The sequence below is a fragment of the Apis florea genome, unplaced genomic scaffold (genome assembly GCF_048593485.1).
Source record: "Apis florea isolate Af1SG1 unplaced genomic scaffold, ASM4859348v1 contig_3587_pilon, whole genome shotgun sequence".
In the NCBI taxonomy this organism is placed as follows: domain Eukaryota; kingdom Metazoa; phylum Arthropoda; class Insecta; order Hymenoptera; family Apidae; genus Apis; species Apis florea.
This window is the reverse complement of record NW_028256789.1, coordinates 922,281-946,455: the sequence shown is the minus strand read 5'-3', so window position 1 is coordinate 946,455 and position 24,175 is coordinate 922,281. Positions and strand designations below refer to the sequence as shown.

The 24,175-nt window shown below is 36.7% G+C and overlaps 1 protein-coding gene across 2 annotated transcripts in view; it reads right to left on the bottom strand.

Moving 5' to 3' along the window:
• The window catches only part of LOC100868538 (uncharacterized), a 37,703-nt gene continuing 13,528 nt past the window's right edge, over positions 1–24,175 (bottom strand). Inside the window, exon 2 of one of the 2 annotated variants that reach the window (XM_086914405.1) lies at positions 1–160. In XM_086914405.1, the coding sequence (XP_086770531.1) occupies positions 146–160 (15 nt within the window). In that variant the 3' untranslated portion in view covers positions 1–145. Of the gene's footprint in view, positions 161–16,427; positions 16,703–24,175 lie in introns of those variants that run through there. The other variant, XM_086914404.1, reaches the window with a different exon arrangement.

Below are 24,175 nucleotides of genomic sequence, written 5' to 3'. Positions count from 1 at the left end.
TCCGAGGGCGTAGACACGCGTTGGATGCGGTGCTCGAGCGAATAGCTTTTGCTGGCGGCGGTGCCACTGGCATCCGCGCTGCTGCTGCTGCCGTTCCTGTTGCCTCGCTCGTTGTTGGCCAGCGGGGAACAATGGGTCGCGACGGCTAGGTCGCCAGGTTCTGCAACACACAATGACGCAATGATGAACGATGCCTGCTGCTCTCCCGGCTCTCGTTAAAGCGGTTAAAACGCCTAGTGCGTGAAACAGTGTGATTTAAGCCTCGACTGATCCCTGTCTCTTTGTTTTCTCTCTCTCTCCCTCTTTTTTTTTGTCTGTTTTTTTGTTGTATTTAGGTTTTTCGTTCTTTTTTTCGGTTCGTTGTCTTTTTTAACGTATGCAGTCATGTATGTGCGTGAAATGCTCTCTTTCTCTCTTTCTTTTTTTTTTTTTTTTCGTTCGTTTCTTTTTTTCCCTTCGGTACCAAATCAGCTTCACGGGCATTGTTCGAGAATTAAAAGAGACGAAATCGGCCTCTAATTTCGCGCGACAATGTCCGTTAACGAGGCGAAGGATTCTGATCATAGACGATTAATTTTTCGGATCTTTTCGATGGGGGAGGGATGAGTGGAAATTCGTTGACGACTTTAGTTGCGCTCTTCTCTTGAAATCAAAGAGAATCGTAAAAGACACTACCTTATTGTGGAGAGAGAGAGAGGAGAGAAAAAGATTCTATTACTGTATCGAAGTGAAAGAAAGAGAGAAATTTGAGAGGGAGACTACAAGAGTATGAAATCTTCGTAGATTCAGATAATTTATTTGACAAGTGGCAATTAAAACCGTGTAACAACAGTCTTCTTATATACTAACGTTTCCAGATCAAAACTTTTATCGCACATCATCATCGAGAAGGATTTCAACGCACGTCTGATCAAACGCGTACTCATTCCCCTTACGCTTTCGCACCATTTCAACCGTGGCACGTTTCGAAAGATTGCAACGTATGTCCGATCAAACACCCTACTCGTTCCCCTTCTAACCAACGATTTACGAGCAACCCCTTGCAAACCAACGTTCATTTTCACCACTCAACAACCGTCCTCCCCTCTCTAAAACACGGCACTCTTTAAAAACTCTTATCGTGCGCCCAAGTAAAAAAGATTGCAACGTACGTCTATCCCGAACAACACACATGCCACGTCCCCCTCTCACGCGCTATCCAATCCATGATTTACGAGCAATCCTACCGAACCCATACATTTTTACCCAAACTATCTCCCTTTATCCGAAACATCCAAAACGACACTGCTCGTCTTCCCTCCTCCCCCTCCGATTATCGAGCAGCCGAGGCGCGACAGGAATATCTCGCGGTGAAAATACCCCTCCTCCTGCCATCGAAAGGAAAAACGACGGCGGCGACGAGGAGGGAGAAGGGCGAGGAGCGCGAGGAATGGAGAGATATCGTCGACTAATTTTGAGAGCGGCGCCGGTGCGCGGATGAAAAACGGACATCCTATAAATCCTTCATGGTCGCGTGAGATGCGAAGGATCTCCGTTGCCGATCGCAATTTGCGCGATCCCCGATATTGCTGCCGGCTCGTTTCGCGTCGTGAGATATTAACCCAACCCCCTCTCGTCCTCCTACGCCATCTCCGCCGCCATCTCGATACCTGATGCAGGTGATGCAGCCTCGCCAACCTCTCCCAATCCCGCCCGGCTCGCGCATATATCGAGTGCGTGCGTCTCTGGTGTTCGCCGAATTAACCGTAGCGGACCGATCTGCGGTAGGTCAAAGTTCTATCATGGACTGTACGCAATCAGCTGCTAATTGGGAAATGATTGGACCCACCTCCGCCGATCGTATCGTGCCTCTAACTATCCCGAATACTCTCCCTCCCCTATAAATGACCCCATAAATGTCGACGAGACATCGAGATCGGAATAACGTAATTTCCCGCGTGATCACCGCGTTATTAGAATATTTTATGTCGCCTCTCTCTTTCCAGAAATGTGGTTTTATCACACGATGTATATGGTTCGGATATCGAAGAGGAATAATTAATTTTCTTTTCTTCGTTTTTGTAATCGCGTATACCACGATCGAAATGATTACATATAAATATTCACTCTGTTCGTGTATACTTTGACGTATGAATGAGAAGCACTTTTCGTCTCTTTTTCTCCCCCCTCCGCTCTGTTTAAGTTCCTCTACAAGATATTTTACATATTTTTAGCGAAGTTTCTATTAATTCATAGAAGGGTTTCGCTCCTCCTATTTTTCACCGTGCTTTTCCCCTTACCCTCTTGTTGCTTTTTTCCTCGCGGCCGACACTCGCGAAAAGATCAGAGAGCGGGAATTAAAGAAATTCCTTTGAACATGGACGTCGAAAGGGCCGCGCTCCCGGAATACGTAATTGACATAAATATTTACCATACCGCGCCACTGTCACCGCGAGATATCCCCCGTGCGCCGGGGCTTGCTGATTTTTCCCCGTCGATAAATATTTTATGAGGCCGCTAATCAAACGACGAGGGGTGGTAGACACGACGACCCTCGGATTCTTGCCTAATAAAGAAGGGGTGGGATGGAATGGGAAAAAGAGCCTCGATATATGGGCTCTCCACGCAAGAAGCCACCTCCGACCGTTTAAGGGATCCCCCTCCTCCCTGGAAATTTCGTAGGAACGATCCTCCCCGACATATTCCACTCATGAATTCTTAACGAGCTCGCCAACGAGGAAGAGAAAGTATCGCGGCCGTGTCCTTCCGACCCACCCACCCCTTTATAAACGAATTCTCGAGGAACGAGGGTGGCGTGAAGGGAGGGAGAGAACGGAGGGTGAAAAAATACCAAGACGAGGGATACCAACCACTGTGTGTAGACACGATATTAACCTTCGTTACGCGTGTTTGAATTTCCCTGCAACGACTAGGCGGAAAGGGAATTTCTAAAGGGGAGCAGCGATAGCAGCTGATCAACCTCGTCTCCCTTTCCCCCCGTCGAAAAAGAAGAGGAGATGAGAGAGAGAGGGAGGGAGGGAGGGAGGGAGGGAGCAGCGTAAAACTAATTGCGGCGGACGGTGCGCGCCTTCTCCACCCGCCGCTCCACCCTTCATCGTCTTCATCGCAGCCTGTGAACCAACCGCCCTTAATAGCGTGCGGTTATTACAGAGGAACGACAGGCGGCGCGATTATACGCACCCTTTACCCGCTTCACCCTATCAAACCGCCCTCTTCGTTCCTAATTTTCACCTATTTTACCCTCGCCCCGCAAACTTCCTTCCTCCTCCTCCTCCTTCGTCGTTGGAATTCCGAGTTTTTGAAATAGTAGAAGGAGGGAGAGCGCGTGAATTTTCCACGTAGGAAAGGGATAGAAAGATTAGGCGGGGGAAAAAGGGAGTGGTAGGATCGTTTAAAGGGAAGAGTGTTTGTGCCGCGGAGTGTCGACGATCGAGGTAAAATACATGGAGCCACTCCGAGTTATTGCGGTGATGAATTCGACGGTGGCTGCGTGCTCGCAATGAATCATCACCGCAATCATTTTAGCGATGGAGCGAGCAACTTCTTCCGTTCCGCTCGTGTTTCTCGTTTCTTCGAGAATAATTCCGAGATTATCCGTAAATCTTTCGGGACAGCGAGAGGATACGGTGATCATCTTTGAGACGCGATGCTTGGTGCACTGGAATCGATGGGAATTTTGCCAAATACTTTTTTTCGCGTTTTTTCGGCAGACGTGCTTCATTTCAATCTCTTCCTTCCACTTTTCTAATTTTATTTCGCGGACGGTTATTTTATTTTTGAAAAATCGAGGGGGAGGGGGGAGGGTGGGAATCAAAAGAAATTTGTGCATTTCTTTTTTTATATCTACTGATTATCTACTGTATACCGGATGTAATGGATATAACGCGTTGAAATAACAATTTTTATTTCTTGCAGCTTGAATTATAAGTAGAAACTTTACGAGTAGATATTAAGTAAAAAGAAGTGGGCGCGAGGAATTCCAAGTTACAAACAAGGGTAGATCGAGAGCGAGTTTCTTCAACTTTTGAATTAAAATATATCTTCCTTATGATCTTCGTGATCGATGAAAAGCGTAGTTTCCTCGTATAGTTAAAATTTGTTAGAATTCGTTAGAGGAGGCTTAAACTTTAGCTGGCCGGTTAGTTAGTAATTGCACAGTTCCACCAGAAGACGCGCCACGGAACAAGTTTCTCTTTCTCTCTCCCCTCCCCCTCTTCGCTCTTTTCTCCTCCATCTTCTTTTCCACGATTTACGCCGAGGATCCACTTCCGCCAGAACATTCGCCAAATGGTCCCGACGATTATTCGCGAAATTAACTTCAATATTCCGACACGCGTTCCTGCCTTAATTATTTTTTACTATTTCAAGTCGACTAGACAAACAAACAACTTTCATCTTACCTCCTTTTATGTGTAATTAGAATTTATCATTCGAATTGACGCGAACGTTTGCACGATAGAGAAAATTTTGTTTATTTAATTCGATGATTTGTGGATTTAATTTCCTTATTGCTCATGTTTTGTTCATTGGTAAGGAAATTAAAAATCGATATCGATTTTGAGAAAATGCCATTGTACACAAATGTAATAAATTTTTTTAATAGAGAGAGATGTAATAATAGATGTTTGTGCGATAAATGCTTGACCTATGCTACTCGTCTTACCTTACTTATTTAATAAATGAAGATTTGAATTACTTACTAACGAATGATTGACTCGTACTACTTGTGTACAATTGGCTACTCTATTCCACACGTTAATTTCCCTACTCATTTACTCAAAATTATTCGCAATTATTTTCGTGTGTGTTATTTTTCCTAGATTCCTAGATTCTTCGGATAGAAATAACATTAATTTAGTGATCCCAGCATTCCTTCTTACGCTTCGTACACAAGATATTTCTTCCACATTTTTATAGTTAGTATAAAGTTTTTAGATAATTTCTCGATATAAATTCATGGAAACGATAAAAGAACAAATTTCCAAGCGGAATCCCCCCTATTCCCATCGAAACAAATGATCCTCCGTTGATCCCTAAGAAACGTTCTCTGAAACCCTCCCTGATCTTCCCTCAACGTTGCAACGTTGTGGACGAACGGCTGAGGTTTCATTTGGTCGAAACAGGTTCTCGCGACGCCACGTACGACGAGCAGAGGATATGAGATTGTGTAGTGCCAACTGTGCTCACCTCTAACAAGGTTTCAACCATAGATATTCCGCGGTGTCTGTCGCGACTGCGTGTTTCCAAGCTAGCGTTTCGACGAATCTTAACCGCCAGGTGTTATATATAGATCGAAGGGGTTGCTAACGGATATAATCGTGCAGATAACGCGTTTACCTGTTGGAGAGAGGGGAGGCGTTTAATTGGGCAAATTGATATCGCGTTGCGTCAGAAACGAACCCTCCTTCCCTTATGCGCGTTGCTCTTCTTTGGAATCCCTCTGATCTGAAGTATCTAGCAATTTTCGTCACGAGTGAATCAATTATTTGAAGAAAAAGAAGGGATTTCTCGTTGAGAATTATATTATTATTATTTGTTCCACGATATTCCTGAAATGAATTTTTTGAAACAAAAATGTAGGATTAAAATGGCGCGCATGTTGAAAGTAATTCGAGTTAAAATAAGTTTGTATTTCAATTTCACGGCGAGGCGGAAGGGAATGAAATTGCAATTTTATAGAGGTTTTATTTTTTGTATTATAGAGGTTCTAGTTACAGAGTTTCGACTGTATTTCTTCTTTTTTTTTTTTTTTTTTTTTTTTTTTATCACCTTTGTTTGTTGTCACGCGCTTTTTTTCGCGAAAACATTTTTCAATCATTTTTTTTTTTAATTTGTAAAAATAAATTGTTTTCAAAGCATTTCGATCGTTTCATACCGATTTAAAGTGAGTGAGCGATTGTGTAATCACGCGGTTTACACAATCTCCCTTACCCTTTTACAACTCGTGTAACTCGCACGAAATGACTCGCAAGAAATTATTAAGGCAGGTTCGTTAAAAAATACTGATCCTAGTTAGTTGATCGCTGTATTATACAGGTTGAGGGAATGAACAATTTTCTTGGGATTGTTTCAAGGTTGATTCGCATCCATCAACGTCCACGACGATTTTCCGTAACGTGGTTTCGAAACGAAAGCCGGTTGCGTGTCGGACAACAATTCTTTCGTTCCCGGACTGACTAACGATTGAACAATTACTGCCGCGGAAACATTGCTACGTATGCGGTACAATAATTAGAAATAAATTGTCGGTACTCGGTCCAATCTCGTTCGTGCTCCTTTTGTACGTGCTTAAAAAAGTATCCCGTCGTGGCAGGTACCGTTGTTTTCGATCCACGCGACAATTCTAGATGGTAAACAGATTGAACACGCCATTCCGACATGCGAATAAAAGTATTCAAATTCCACGGGTCTGAGTTTCGATAAAAGACGAGGTAAAAGAAAGACAGAGAAAGAAAACAGTAGGATAGAATAATTATAGATAGTTACGAGTATAATGTATAATTTTTCTTACACATTAAATATGCGTTTCTAAATATGATTGTACTCGTCTTTTATTCAATGAATATTTGTTATTTTTTTTTTTTTTTTTTTTGGTAAAGATTATATTATTATATAAGTAATTACTGTCTCGTTCTACCTGCCTGACGAATAACTGACCTATACTCGTCTTATATTACACGTTTGACAAATGGGAGACCTATATTACTAACCCAACCGTGACAGCCTTATTCTACTTGGTAACAAATGACTAAGTTGCGCTATTTGTCCGAGAATCTCTATGAGAGTCTTAACCTATTCAACTGATAAATGCCTGATCTGCACTACTTGTCTTATTATTCTTAACAAATGATAGAATTATTAATCGTTTGTCTTATTCTATTTTGACAAACAACAAACTTATATATTTTTTTTTTTGTTTCAGTGCTCGAACAAATAGCAGATCTATGATACAAGCCTAACAGGAATATTCTCTTTAGTACTAAGAAAGTTATAAAAAAGAAGGTTAATACCGTAAAAAAATTGCGATTGAAATAGGTAATTATAGAGGTAAGTATTTCGATTAAATATAATTAAATATATACTTAAGCAAAAATTTTTGTTCCTAAAAATAAAATTGTGTGCAATCTTCTATTACATTTCTAATACATTTCTAAAATTGCAAAATGTGGACAAAAATTTTTGCTTTCATTAATTGTTTGAAAAATTCAGGTACCATTTCCTATCCAGTTATATTATCCTAATATAAATTCGAAAAATTGGATAAATAAAGCAAATACAGAAGATATTAGAGAGATGGAAGTAAGAGAGAAAAAAATAATAAAATCAGAAATTATTTTATATATGATATAAAGGATAATCTACAATCGGAGAATCATCCAAGAGAAAAAAATATATGAAAGAAGATAACCATTAGTGAATATATCAGCATAATATGTATAACATCGATATCTTCGACTATAGACAAGGTATATATATCTTATACGTTGATTAATAATTAAATTTTTTATATAATTTTTATATATATTATATATATTTAATCTTAATTATATTATTCTAACCTATATAATAATTTTTTAATTTATACGGTTTAATATTTTATTACAGAAGATGCCATACATCACAAAATACATACTTCCAAGTACATCACTACCAAGAAGTGCCGAAATTCGTGGAAAAATTTCAAGAGGAGGCTCCTGTCAGTTTATATTCTCCTAATACAAAGTCGAAAAATTGGAAAAATTTTTCATTTGCTCAAGAGATACGATAATTTTCAAAACTGTAAATAAATATTAAAAATGTAAATAAATAAACCAAAAATGTAAATGTAAAATTAAAAATATAAATAAACGCATTATTTTTTGTAACAACCCAAAGTTTTTATTTATTTCCCTACTCCCAAAATTTGTAAAATTTTCGAGTTTCAAAGCTTTCAGGAATTTGACGTCATTTCCAAGAACAGCTAAAATTCTTGGAAAAATTTCTCGAACGACCTCCTATCAACTTATATTCTCCTAATACAAAGTCGAAAAATTGGCAAAAATTTTCGTTCGCTGAAGAATTTTGATAATTTCAAGAATTTGAATTTCCCACAAAAATTTAAAGGACCTCCTATCAACTTATATTCTCCTAATACAAAGTCGAAAAATTGGCAAAAATTTTCGTTCGCTTAAAAATTTCCATAATTTCAAGAATTTGAATTTCCCACAAAAATTTAAAGAATTTCGATAATTTGTAGAATTTAAATTTCCCAGAAAAATTTGAACGACCCCCTATCAACTTATATTCTCCTAATACAAAGTCGAAAAATTGGCAAAAATTTTCGTTCGCTGAAGAATTTTGATAATTTCAAGAATTTGAATTTCCCGCAAAAATTTAAACGACCTCCTATCAACTTATATTCTCCTAATACAAAGTCGAAAAATTGGCAAAAATTTTCGTTCGCTGAAAAATTTCGATAATTTCAAGAATTTGAATTTCCCGCAAAAATTTAAAGGACCTCCTATCAACTTATATTCTCCTAATACAAAGTCGAAAAATTGGCAAAAATTTTCGTTCGCTGAAGAATTTTGATAATTTCAAGAATTTGAATTTCCCACCGAAATTTAAACGACCTCCTATCAAGTTATATTCTCCTAATACAAAGTCGAAAAATTGGCAAAAATTTTCGTTCTCTGAAAAATTTCGATAATTTCAGGAATTTGAATTTCCCACCGAAATTTAAACGACCTCCTATCAAGTTATATTCTCCTAATACAAAGTCGAAAAATTGGCAAAAATTTTCGTTCTCTGAAAAATTTCGATAATTTCAGGAATTTGAATTTCCCACCGAAATTTAAACGACCTCCTATCAAGTTATATTCTCCTAATACAAAGTCGAAAAATTGGCAAAAATTTTCGTTCTCTGAAAAATTTCGATAATTTCAGGAATTTGAATTTCCCACCGAAATTTAAACGACCTCCTATCAAGTTATATTCTCCTAATACAAAGTCGAAAAATTGGCAAAAATTTTCGTTCTCTGAAAAATTTCGATAATTTCAGGAATTTGAATTTCCCACCGAAATTTAAACGACCTCCTATCAAGTTATATTCTCCTAATACAAAGTCGAAAAATTGGCAAAAATTTTCGTTCTCTGAAAAATTTCGATAATTTCAGGAATTTGAATTTCCCACCGAAATTTAAACGACCTCCTATCAAGTTATATTCTCCTAATACAAAGTCGAAAAATTGGCAAAAATTTTCGTTCGCTTAAAAATTTCGATAATTTCAAGAATTTGAATTTCCCACAAAAATTTAAAGAATTTCGATAATTTGTAGAATTTGAATTTCCCACCGAAATTTAAACGACCTCCTATCAAGTTATATTCTCCTAATACAAAGTCGAAAAATTGGCAAAAATTTTCGTTCTCTGAAAAATTTCGATAATTTCAGGAATTTGAATTTCCCACCGAAATTTAAACGACCTCCTATCAAGTTATATTCTCCTAATACAAAGTCGAAAAATTGGCAAAAATTTTCGTTCTCTGAAAAATTTCGATAATTTCAGGAATTTGAATTTCCCACCGAAATTTAAACGACCTCCTATCAAGTTATATTCTCCTAATACAAAGTCGAAAAATTGGCAAAAATTTTCGTTCTCTGAAAAATTTCGATAATTTCAGGAATTTGAATTTCCCACCGAAATTTAAACGACCTCCTATCAAGTTATATTCTCCTAATACAAAGTCGAAAAATTGGCAAAAATTTTCGTTCTCTGAAAAATTTCGATAATTTCAGGAATTTGAATTTCCCACCGAAATTTAAACGACCTCCTATCAAGTTATATTCTCCTAATACAAAGTCGAAAAATTGGCAAAAATTTTCGTTCGCTTAAAAATTTCAATAATTTCAAGAATTTGAATTTCCCACAAAAATTTAAAGAATTTCGATAATTTGTAGAATTTAAATTTCCCAGAAAAATTTGAACGACCCCCTATCAACTTATATTCTCCTAATACAAAGTCGAAAAATTGGCAAAAATTTTCGTTCGCTGAAGAATTTTGATAATTTCAAGAATTTGAATTTCCCGCAAAAATTTAAAGGACCTCCTATCAAGTTATATTCTCCTAATACAAAGTCGAAAAATTGGCAAAAATTTTCGTTCGCTGAAAAATTTCGATAATTTCAGGAATTTGAATTTCCCACCGAAATTTAAACGACCTCCTATCAAGTTATATTCTCCTAATACAAAGTCGAAAAATTGGCAAAAATTTTCGTTCGCTGAAAAATTTCGATAATTTCAAGAATTTGAATTTCCCACAAAAATTTAAAGAATTTCGATAATTTGTAGAATTTGAATTTCCCACCGAAATTTAAACGACCTCCTATCAAGTTATATTCTCCTAATACAAAGTCGAAAAATTGGCAAAAATTTTCGTTCGCTGAAAAATTTCGGTAATTTCAGGAATTTGAATTTCCCACCGAAATTTAAACGACCTCCTATCAAGTTATATTCTCCTAATACAAAGTCGAAAAATTGGCAAAAATTTTTGTTCGCTTAAAAATTTCAATAATTTCAAGAATTTGAATTTCCCACAAAAATTTAAAGAATTTCGATAATTTGTAGAATTTGAATTTCCCACCGAAATTTAAACGACCTCCTATCAAGTTATATTCTCCTAATACAAAGTCGAAAAATTGGCAAAAATTTTCGTTCTCTGAAAAATTTCGATAATTTCAGGAATTTGAATTTCCCACCGAAATTTAAACGACCTCCTATCAAGTTATATTCTCCTAATACAAAGTCGAAAAATTGGCAAAAATTTTCGTTCTCTGAAAAATTTCGATAATTTCAGGAATTTGAATTTCCCACCGAAATTTAAACGACCTCCTATCAAGTTATATTCTCCTAATACAAAGTCGAAAAATTGGCAAAAATTTTCGTTCTCTGAAAAATTTCGATAATTTCAGGAATTTGAATTTCCCACCGAAATTTAAACGACCTCCTATCAAGTTATATTCTCCTAATACAAAGTCGAAAAATTGGCAAAAATTTTCGTTCGCTTAAAAATTTCGATAATTTCAAGAATTTGAATTTCCCACAAAAATTTAAAGAATTTCGATAATTTGTAGAATTTGAATTTCCCACCGAAATTTAAACGACCTCCTATCAAGTTATATTCTCCTAATACAAAGTCGAAAAATTGGCAAAAATTTTCGTTCTCTGAAAAATTTCGATAATTTCAGGAATTTGAATTTCCCACCGAAATTTAAACGACCTCCTATCAAGTTATATTCTCCTAATACAAAGTCGAAAAATTGGCAAAAATTTTCGTTCTCTGAAAAATTTCGATAATTTCAGGAATTTGAATTTCCCACCGAAATTTAAACGACCTCCTATCAAGTTATATTCTCCTAATACAAAGTCGAAAAATTGGCAAAAATTTTCGTTCTCTGAAAAATTTCGATAATTTCAGGAATTTGAATTTCCCACCGAAATTTAAACGACCTCCTATCAAGTTATATTCTCCTAATACAAAGTCGAAAAATTGGCAAAAATTTTCGTTCGCTTAAAAATTTCAATAATTTCAAGAATTTGAATTTCCCACAAAAATTTAAAGAATTTCGATAATTTGTAGAATTTAAATTTCCCAGAAAAATTTGAACGACCCCCTATCAACTTATATTCTCCTAATACAAAGTCGAAAAATTGGCAAAAATTTTCGTTCGCTGAAGAATTTTGATAATTTCAAGAATTTGAATTTCCCGCAAAAATTTAAAAGACCTCCTATCAACTTATATTCTCCTAATACAAAGTCGAAAAATTGGCAAAAATTTTCGTTCGCTGAAAAATTTCGATAATTTCAGGAATTTGAATTTCCCACCGAAATTTAAACGACCTCCTATCAAGTTATATTCTCCTAATACAAAGTCGAAAAATTGGCAAAAATTTTCGTTCGCTTAAAAATTTCAATAATTTCAAGAATTTGAATTTCCCACAAAAATTTAAAGAATTTCGATAATTTGTAGAATTTAAATTTCCCAGAAAAATTTGAACGACCCCCTATCAACTTATATTCTCCTAATACAAAGTCGAAAAATTGGCAAAAATTTTCGTTCTCTGAAAAATTTTGATAATTTCAGGAATTTGAATTTCCCGCAAAAATTTAAAGGACCTCCTATCAACTTATATTCTCCTAATACAAAGTCGAAAAATTGGCAAAAATTTTCGTTCTCTGAAAAATTTCGATAATTTCAGGAATTTGAATTTCCCACCGAAATTTAAACGACCTCCTATCAAGTTATATTCTCCTAATACAAAGTCGAAAAATTGGCAAAAATTTTCGTTCTCTGAAAAATTTCGATAATTTCAGGAATTTGAATTTCCCACCGAAATTTAAACGACCTCCTATCAAGTTATATTCTCCTAATACAAAGTCGAAAAATTGGCAAAAATTTTCGTTCGCTGAAAAATTTCGATAATTTCAGGAATTTGAATTTCCCACCGAAATTTAAACGACCTCCTATCAAGTTATATTCTCCTAATACAAAGTCGAAAAATTGGCAAAAATTTTCGTTCGCTTAAAAATTTCGATAATTTCAAGAATTTGAATTTCCCACAAAAATTTAAAGAATTTCGATAATTTGTAGAATTTGAATTTCCCACCGAAATTTAAACGACCTCCTATCAAGTTATATTCTCCTAATACAAAGTCGAAAAATTGGCAAAAATTTTCGTTCTCTGAAAAATTTCGATAATTTCAGGAATTTGAATTTCCCACCGAAATTTAAACGACCTCCTATCAAGTTATATTCTCCTAATACAAAGTCGAAAAATTGGCAAAAATTTTCGTTCTCTGAAAAATTTCGATAATTTCAGGAATTTGAATTTCCCACCGAAATTTAAACGACCTCCTATCAAGTTATATTCTCCTAATACAAAGTCGAAAAATTGGCAAAAATTTTCGTTCTCTGAAAAATTTCGATAATTTCAGGAATTTGAATTTCCCACCGAAATTTAAACGACCTCCTATCAAGTTATATTCTCCTAATACAAAGTCGAAAAATTGGCAAAAATTTTCGTTCTCTGAAAAATTTCGATAATTTCAGGAATTTGAATTTCCCACCGAAATTTAAACGACCTCCTATCAAGTTATATTCTCCTAATACAAAGTCGAAAAATTGGCAAAAATTTTCGTTCGCTTAAAAATTTCGATAATTTCAAGAATTTGAATTTCCCACAAAAATTTAAAGAATTTCGATAATTTGTAGAATTTAAATTTCCCAGAAAAATTTGAACGACCCCCTATCAACTTATATTCTCCTAATACAAAGTCGAAAAATTGGCAAAAATTTTCGTTCGCTGAAGAATTTTGATAATTTCAAGAATTTGAATTTCCCGCAAAAATTTAAAGGACCTCCTATCAACTTATATTCTCCTAATACAAAGTCGAAAAATTGGCAAAAATTTTCGTTCGCTGAAAAATTTCGATAATTTCAGGAATTTGAATTTCCCACCGAAATTTAAACGACCTCCTATCAAGTTATATTCTCCTAATACAAAGTCGAAAAATTGGCAAAAATTTTCGTTCGCTTAAAAATTTCAATAATTTCAAGAATTTGAATTTCCCACAAAAATTTAAAGAATTTCGATAATTTGTAGAATTTGAATTTCCCACCGAAATTTAAACGACCTCCTATCAAGTTATATTCTCCTAATACAAAGTCGAAAAATTGGCAAAAATTTTCGTTCTCTGAAAAATTTCGATAATTTCAGGAATTTGAATTTCCCACCGAAATTTAAACGACCTCCTATCAAGTTATATTCTCCTAATACAAAGTCGAAAAATTGGCAAAAATTTTCGTTCTCTGAAAAATTTCGATAATTTCAGGGATTTGAATTTCCCACCGAAATTTAAACGACCTCCTATCAAGTTATATTCTCCTAATACAAAGTCGAAAAATTGGCAAAAATTTTCGTTCTCTGAAAAATTTCGATAATTTCAGGAATTTGAATTTCCCACTGAAATTTAAACGACCTCCTATCAAGTTATATTCTCCTAATACAAAGTCGAAAAATTGGCAAAAATTTTCGTTCTCTGAAAAATTTCGATAATTTCAGGAATTTGAATTTCCCACCGAAATTTAAACGACCTCCTATCAAGTTATATTCTCCTAATACAAAGTCGAAAAATTGGCAAAAATTTTCGTTCGCTTAAAAATTTCGATAATTTCAAGAATTTGAATTTCCCACAAAAATTTAAAGAATTTCGATAATTTGTAGAATTTAAATTTCCCAGAAAAATTTGAACGACCCCCTATCAACTTATATTCTCCTAATACAAAGTCGAAAAATTGGCAAAAATTTTCGTTCGCTGAAGAATTTTGATAATTTCAAGAATTTGAATTTCCCGCAAAAATTTAAAGGACCTCCTATCAACTTATATTCTCCTAATACAAAGTCGAAAAATTGGCAAAAATTTTCGTTCGCTGAAAAATTTCGATAATTTCAGGAATTTGAATTTCCCACCGAAATTTAAACGACCTCCTATCAAGTTATATTCTCCTCATACAAAGTCGAAAAATTGGCAAAAATTTTCGTTCGCTTAAAAATTTCGATAATTTCAAGAATTTGAATTTCCCACAAAAATTTAAAGAATTTCGATAATTTGTAGAATTTGAATTTCCCACCGAAATTTAAACGACCTCCTATCAAGTTATATTCTCCTAATACAAAGTCGAAAAATTGGCAAAAATTTTCGTTCTCTGAAAAATTTCGATAATTTCAGGAATTTGAATTTCCCACCGAAATTTAAACGACCTCCTATCAAGTTATATTCTCCTAATACAAAGTCGAAAAATTGGCAAAAATTTTCGTTCTCTGAAAAATTTCGATAATTTCAGGAATTTGAATTTCCCACCGAAATTTAAACGACCTCCTATCAAGTTATATTCTCCTAATACAAAGTCGAAAAATTGGCAAAAATTTTCGTTCTCTGAAAAATTTCGATAATTTCAGGAATTTGAATTTCCCACCGAAATTTAAACGACCTCCTATCAAGTTATATTCTCCTAATACAAAGTCGAAAAATTGGCAAAAATTTTCGTTCTCTGAAAAATTTCGATAATTTCAGGAATTTGAATTTCCCACCGAAATTTAAACGACCTCCTATCAAGTTATATTCTCCTAATACAAAGTCGAAAAATTGGCAAAAATTTTCGTTCGCTTAAAAATTTCAATGATTTCAAGAATTTGAATTTCCCACAAAAATTTAAAGAATTTCGATAATTTGTAGAATTTAAATTTCCCAGAAAAATTTGAACGACCCCCTATCAACTTATATTCTCCTAATACAAAGTCGAAAAATTGGCAAAAATTTTCGTTCGCTGAAGAATTTTGATAATTTCAAGAATTTGAATTTCCCGCAAAAATTTAAAGGACCTCCTATCAACTTATATTCTCCTAATACAAAGTCGAAAAATTGGCAAAAATTTTCGTTCGCTGAAAAATTTCGATAATTTCAAGAATTTGAATTTCCCACAAAAATTTAAAGAATTTCGATAATTTGTAGAATTTAAATTTCCCAGAAAAATTTGAACGACCCCCTATCAACTTATATTCTCCTAATACAAAGTCGAAAAATTGGCAAAAATTTTCGTTCGCTGAAGAATTTTGATAATTTCTAGAATTTGAATTTCCCGCAAAAATTTAAGAGACCTCCTATCAACTTATATTCTCCTAATACAAAGTCGAAAAATTGGCAAAAATTTTCGTTCGCTTAAAAATTTCGATAATTTCAAGAATTTGAATTTCCCACAAAAATTTAAAGAATTTCGATAATTTGTAGAATTTAAATTTCCCAGAAAAATTTGAACGACCCCCTATCAACTTATATTCTCCTAATACAAAGTCGAAAAATTGGCAAAAATTTTCGTTCGCTGAAGAATTTTGATAATTTCAAGAATTTGAATTTCCCGCAAAAATTTAAGAGACCTCCTATCAACTTATATTCTCCTAATACAAAGTCGAAAAATTGGCAAAAATTTTCGTTCGCTGAAAAATTTCGATAAGTTCAAGAATTTGAATTTCCCACAAAAATTTAAACGACCTCTTATCAAGGTATATTCTCCTAATACAGAGTCGAAAAATTGGCCAAAAATTTTGATCAATTTTGATTCAAAAATTTCGAATTTTTTTTTTCACGAATTTGACGTCATTTCTAATAATTGATGGAATTTTAATTTTTCAATATATATAATTAATTTTTTATACTTACTTTTTTAAATGTGGCCTCTAGTGGATCATTTTTTGTTTTTTTTTTAATTAAAAGCAATTATAAAATTTGACTTACCTATATTTTGTCCACTTTCGTCAAACTCAAGCTTTTCGGTTATTATATTTTTAGGAAATAAGGGGATTAAGGTGAGAAATAAAAAGAAGATAAAAAATATTTGTACAAAAATATATGTTTATTAAATATTAAAGTTACATAAGTACATATTATATACAATTTAAACTTATATTACTGTATTAGAATGGTCGCAATTATACGTTGTCTTGATGCTTGCAGTGATCCAGTTTCAATTTAGAGATTCTCATTGGAATGATAGCAGCGAAGTAAGGGCTGATACATGAATCTGCTTGCAAATCATGTTGGTGGTCGATCTTATGCTCCAAGTAGTTGAATCTGTTTGAGCAATCTTCTCATCCAACTTATGTTCTCCTAAAACAAAGTCGAAAAATTGGTTGAAAATTTCGTTTCTTTAAAAATTTTAGAAATTCTTGAAATTTGATATTATTTTCAAGAATTGTCGAAGTTGTTGGAAAAATTTTGCGTGTTACCTCTTATCCAATTATATTCTTCTAATACAAAGTTGAATATTTTCGATATGAAATATTTTTCGGGATTTTTAATATCTTGTTAAATAATATAATCGAAAGAGAACTGATATGCAAAATTTTTTTTTACTTACCTGTTTCATACTTACCTTCTGAATAGTCATCTTGCCAAAGTGTTACGTTTTAATCATTTTTTAAACATTTTACTTATTTCTAAAGAACAGATAGGGAATATGGTATGGAGTTAGGAGGGTTTAATGAGATATTATGAGGATAGGTGAATTAGAAAGGATAGTGCAGAATAGATAAATAAATAGATAGGATATATAAGTTTATATGAATAAAAATAAAGATACGTAAAATATGTGTAAAGATATTGTTTTTATAAAATGTAGAATGAAATATATGTGTGATAATAAATGAATGATAATAAAATCGTAGTGGCAATTATACGCTGTATTCTGTGCATAAAGTAAAATTTGGACGCGGTCATTGTATTTCTCCTGAAATATCGTGGATGTCGATAGAATCCAATAATATGCAATTTCAAGTTTCAAAGTAAGTTCGATGGTCTCTCATCGAATCGATGTAATATAGGCTACAGGGTCGTGAACTTCTCGTTTTGCTCACTAAAAAAAAAAAAAAAAAGAAGAAGAAAGACAGAAAGAAAAAAAAAAGAAATAAGGAGAGTGGGAGGAAAAGAAGTGGCAAACAGCGAAGGTGTTCCGAAACCAGATGAAACCAATAACAAGTTCAATAATCAAGTTTTATCCCTGCCTCTTTTGTAACTTCGTTATGCGTTCTCATCTCGAAACTTTAAGTTCGATACACGTTGCAAACGTCCATCCAGTCTTTCGCGTGCATTCAAAATACCTTCTCGTTCACTATTCCGGAAATATTCCATTCCTTTCCACTACCCTAGTAATATTGGAAATACGCCGGATATTTAAAGTCTACGACAAATATAAATGTTTCGACGATGTGTTTTGGATAAAATCGATGGATCAATTTACGATGAATAAACGAAAATGAACGATCGGTCCTTTTTTGGTACATTTAACAGATTGATAGAAAATACGGTACAGCAAATATATTGCTTACCCAGAATAAAAGATGCTTGGTAGAGCGGTATTCCGGTTGCGCGACTTCTTCGCTCGGCATATGCTCCAATGACGATGATAACGACAACGTCCCTGCTTTTGGCCACATGCCTGAATCTTTTCGCCAAAATTCCGGAGTGAACGAAATGTGTGCGCGCGCCAATAAATGAAGACGAATTGATAGGATTTTCTCGTGGAAAAGAGAGGAAAGATCGTCCGTATATTTTCGCATAGACTATTTTATCCGATTGGATGGGTATGATGAAACGAATGATCGAAATTTTTTGAATGAAATTTTGGCGAGAAGAATCGTGAAGAATATATATATATATATATATTTTTTTATTAACGAATTTTGAATTTTCACAGAAGAAATTTTTTTCAAATCTACCGGGTAAAACTTTACCTGTGTGTATTTTCTTTAGGTTATCCTCAAAAAGTTTATCCCTCGGTGTTGTTTTAAAAAATATTGGCAAAAAACGTTTTCAGCATATTATATGCCATGCTTTATTTACGTAAATTTTCATGGAACCACGTGCGCGCGTGCTTGTACGGGACGAGTGAAAGCAAACATTTCACGGGAAGTCGCATGAAAGTGAATTACGAGAAGGAAAACTGGGTAAAACCGAGACGCAGCTTGGTATTTCATAAAAGTACCCGGCTGTTTGTTGAATAATACAGTTGCAAAATACACACTTGGTGCGTTTAAATATACTAGCAATTTCACGTATAACCGATTTAAACGAAACCGAGAGAAAAACTTTTTAAATTACGCGTTTCATAAATTTTTAAAATCCAGAAAATTTTATACGTAGAAACTGTAGGAATATCCATGACTCTGTTATAAAAAAAAAAAAAAAAAAAAAAGAACTATCAAGAACGAAGAATAAAACTCTGTTTCTTTCGAAAAACTTCTCTTCAAATTCTATTAAAATTCTCGTAACTTTGAACAGCTGTATTTCCAAAGTTTAGTGGAAAGTATTACTCGAATTTAGTCTTGTTAGAAGCTTCCTCTTTAAAATGCTTTTCGTTTCATACCGATACGACCTTTGTTTCGCGAGATATCGTCTTCCAAAGAAAGCAGTAATTTTGAAGAAATTTCTACCATCTCTTTCTTCGTCGCGAAACTCGATCTCTCCCTCTCTTCTACCTCATCTACTTCAAGCTCCGCTCCAGTGCGATGGTCAGTGACAGATTCTGAATCATCGTTTCTTTTTTTTTTTTTTTTTTTTTTACTACCAGTAAACGCGACTACGCATTTCCAGGAGAAAATGTAGATCGCGTACACGAATGGCCATTGAACCGACCCTTGTATTTTAACGTCACACTTTTCAATCTTTATAACTTTGAAACGCTTTGAAAGATATTATTGGAATGAAACAAAAAGATCTTCGTCGACCAAGACGCTTCGAAGAAAATATTTGCGACACCTTTCTATACTTTTTTATTCGCGAAGTTCGATTCTTCCGTACAATGCGTACGTTAATTTCGTCACGAGATCAAGCGTACGATAAATTTTTCACGAGAATTTTAATGCGTGCTATGTATCATTCGATCGATCACAAAATAAGAATGTTAATGAAATGCGGGAATATTTATGCGAAATTGTACGGGAAGTTTTGTAGGCTTTATCCCGGTGCATGAATAAGGGAATAAATTAATTATTTGGGTATGCGATTTCGTGATATACGAAATGGTGGATATATACCCCTCCGAAATAAAGGCAGAAAGTGTCCGGTTTAATTTTATCTTTCTATCCGAACATCTGCATACTTTATTCATTAGCCAGAGAGAGGGTAGCGTTCTCGTAGGGAATGGTATAATTTTCGTACAAACGTCCCGGAATTCCATAAGTGTCAGTTTCATTCCTATTACTTAGAATTTATCACGTAACTTCGCGTTACGTATAATTATATCCCTGCGACTCTATTTTTCATATCGAAATATATACGCTTTTCCCTCGAAAATTCGATCGATCGAGGAAAAAATATTCACCACGTAGAAAGCTATGTACACATATACGAATTGCCCGACAAATAACCACAAAATACGAAATTTCGATTCGAAACACCCTTTAAATAACTTTGCTTCTCTTTCAAACTTCTTCCTCCTCCTCCTTCTTCTTCATCCAACTGAAGAAACTCTCTCTCTCTCTCTCTCTCTCTCTCTCTCTCACATGCACAACCGTACGCGCGTACCGCAATTCCCGTTTTGCGAAACACAGCCCCAGTCAACAAACCACCACCTCTATCCACTTCCACTATTCCTCTAACACACAGGGAAGGGAAGACTACAGCGCGGGTTGCTCGCATCGGCGTCGCACAATCGGTGACGTAGAATCGATGGGGAGCAATTTATATGCTACACCCCCTCCAAAGGGATCCCTCGAGGCGCAAAGGGTTGCATCGTGTCTTTTGATCGAGCGAAGCCATCGACGAGCCGGCCACTCGGATATTGGACCCGCTAACACGGGAATATTGCTTCCGTGCGACGGCGAAAAAAGGAGAAAAAAAAAAAAAGAAGAAGAAAAAGAAAAACAAAACCCGAGATAAGAACGCGCTAATCAATTCCGTATCCGCGGTGGCCGCGCTTCGATGCATATTTTAATATTAATTTCGCTCCCCCCCCCCCTCCAAGTTTCGAAAACGGAGATCGATTGTTTTGCGCCCTCTCTCGAGCGGCGCTGCAGGTCGATAGAGGAGGGGTACAGGAGGACAGGGAGGAACGTTAGCACGCCACACGGGAGGCACGGCACAAAGGCAACGCGATGTCCTTTTCCAGGAGGAACGGACGGTGATCAAAGCAAGGAAACGGAGGATGGAAAAGGGAACGATATCGAGGCAGCGTCGTGAGCGTAATACGGAAATTTCGCTTGGGGCGTGCGTGGAAGCCCCGCGAAAGAAGCGACGTGGCAAAAGGCGAGCCCCGCGTTGCGGAATTGTCATCAACCAGGATTTCGCCCCGTGGCGTTAAAAGCATTTCCACCGGCCGCTGATTCCTGCCACGGACACGCAACGCCCCTCCCACACCTCGGTCTTCCGCCGAGAAACGCGTTCGGAGCGCACGCGTTATTGCTCGTCCGTGCCTCCTTCGTCCCCCATTCACGATCGTTATCAACCACTTGAGGAAACACTGACGCGGCGATTTCCACGGTTGATGAGAGTTTCGATGAGAAAAGAACGACGCGACGCCACGTAACGATCGTAGCCGCGATTTTTCCTGTTTTATTATCCACTGGTTCTTTTCTTTTCTCTTTTTTTTTTTTTTTTTTCACGCGAACGATGTTATCGTCGATGCACGTTTTACGGTTCTGTTCTTCGAGGATTCGCCGCGATTCGCTCTCCTATTTCGGATTCTATTCTATTTGAATTTTTATTCGTCTTCGATACGGCTCGATATATCCCGGTTGGAAGCGTGTAGGAACTGTGAATAATCGATGCGTCATTACATCGCTTTTTGCTAAATTTTCGAAGATAATCTTTTCACAATATTTAAACGAATGTATTATATGACACGCATCGAATTATTGCCATGTAATTTCGAAACAAATATATAGAGGCTGGCCAATCGTTTCGCTCGTCGATTTCCCCGAAAAACTCATAAATATAACAAACAGAATCGAGGCTTTATCGAAGAGTTTCTGAAACCGAAACACTTTATATATTACCGATATAATTATTCGATGTTCCCAATTAATACCCCCCTCCTCGTTACAAGAATTCGTAGATGGCGCATCGTAGATGCAAATTACCGTTCCAAAGTTGTGCGAAGAGGGCCGATAATTACACGATCATCGCCCCTGTCTCTGCAGAATTGATTGGCGGTTGTTCGGCCAATCATTTCCTACGCCCCGAATCAAACTTCCCGGATGAAAGTTCCTGTCGATCCATTGTGTGCCGCGTTCACCGCGCTCCAACTTTCCCTCCAACGAGACGAGAGTCAATTAATTATCGCGCTCATAACGTCGGCTGTGGTGTATCTCGTTCATCGGGATCGGTGACGCGTGTCTCGAAATACGCGCGCCGATCCCCGGCCGCGGGGATTTCGAATCGACACCGTCCTCCCTGCCACGCGTAATTACTGTTCGTTCAACTAGTTCCGCCTGCAATTCCCGTCCATCGTTCCGCCCGTTGCACCCGCGAAATTCGGCCGACGGGAGGAAACACGGGCGGAGGACGCGTGAAATTCGTTTCTAATTGGTGGCAGGCGTCGCGTTAAAACTTTCCTTTCCTCCGATCGATCCAACCTCGTATCGAACGCTCGGATGGAAACGCTCTCCAACGAATTGTTCGATAATTGTTTCCACTTTTCTCCTTGAATCGAGCGAGATGCGTAGAGGTGGAGAAGCGTGTAAATATTGATTGTAGAGAAATTGATTAACCGTTGGTTGGCGAGGTTCGAAAGGTTCGTCGAAGCGTTTTCCGCATTTCAAATTCATCGGATCGGTGTGAAAGGGTGTTGGCTCGGGAGGTTCGTCGGGTTATCGCGTGTTTAACGTGAAACGGAAAGTTGAGCGTTGTCGCGGCGTCAGCTTGCGTTGCTTTCGGGGAACGGATTGCCGGTTTAATTAACACCAGCCTTCGCGAAATCGCGAATTATGCAAGGAGGCGGAGGAGGTGGATGGGCGAGGGAATTGAAAGGAGGGCTTCTTTTCCTCTCGGGGAGTTTCTTATTACATCGTTTCCGACCGCTTTCATCAAGAATTCAAAGTTTCATCCTGGGAACACAGGCTCTCCTCAAGACGGAACGACGAGTTTCGCGATACTCGAGATATCTGTTTCGTGCTGCGGGGGACACGTGTAAAAAATAAATAAAGCCCTGATGAAGCGACGACGTGGATAGAGAGAGAGAGAGAGAGAGAGAGAGAGACTGTTCCATTCATCAAACAGTGCGCAGGTGGTTTGCTGCGAGGAAATCTAGTTATGTGGCGCGGTAATTCAATATTGATACTTTGTTGTAACTTTTATAATCTGGAAAGAGAAATAAAGTAAAAATAAAAATAAAAATGTTCTTCTTCTCGATATTTCCCTGCCTTGAGGAGAATTTATTCGCCTCTGAAATAGACGATACGAATGACGCAATAAGGAAATAGTCAACGCACAAGTCGATTGTTTCTTAGACGAAATTAAATAATCGTAGTCGTAGAGAAAATAGTACGAGTCATCGTTTATCAAAAAGATAGAATAATATCGTCATACTTATACGCCGGCTATTTGTCAGACAAGTAGAACGAGACACTCGTAATCGGGCAAATAATTCGTGGTATAAAAGTATTTCGTAATAAGACCGGTGAGACATGTGATATAGCTGAACCATTTGTCAGACAGGTGGAATATCAGGCGAGGGAATCGGTAAAATTAATTCGCGGTAATAAAATTATTCGTATAACGTAGAAACATCTATTTTTTTTTTTTTTTTTTTTTTACGTACAAATGGCAGTAATCCGTCGACATTTCTACAAATTCTATCCAATCTAAAATTTCATCGATCAAGTTTTCCTCGTTCCACAAATATCCGTGAGAAACTCTCCCAATCCTATCTCCCCTAATTCAAATACAAAATAGAAGATCCATGATGCATAATCTGCGATCAATTAAATATTCACCCGTTTAGCGCCACACCGAAATCCCAAATACCCCACTGCTCGGCGGTCACGCGTCCCAGATCGCACGATAAAAATTACAAATTCATAATCCATAGATCGAAATCGAAACGGACGATCCGGTCCTCAACAGAACAGAGGCCAAAAAAGAATTTCGATACGAGAAAACGGCCGGTCCGTCCACGTGGCAGGTTGCACGAGTGGCGCATCGTCCAAGCTTCGTGCTTCTCTTCCATCGGTGCGCGCACACACACACACCCACATACCCTTTATTCCGCATCAGCCGTCCTCCGCCTCTATTTTGCAATACGTGCACGCTGCTTCACGTCAGCACTTGCACCCTGCCGGATGCAAGAACCCTTCTCCCGCATCCTGCATCCTGCACCTCTCCACTCTTCATCTCTCCACTCCCTCTCCCTCGTTTTCTCCTCTTTCTCCTCCATACGGTCGACCTCGATGCAGCTGCAGTCACGGGCGTCGCTGCAGCTGCTGCCAGATCCCTACGTAGATCGGCTCGATGCTGGCTGCCGCTGGCACCGATGCTGTTACCGGGGCTCTCGTTTCCAACTCTCGTCAGGCGAAAACGAAATTGTCCGCCGCGCTCGTCTCGTCGTTTTATCGCCTATGGACGGGTGAGCAGCGACGAGCTGCCATC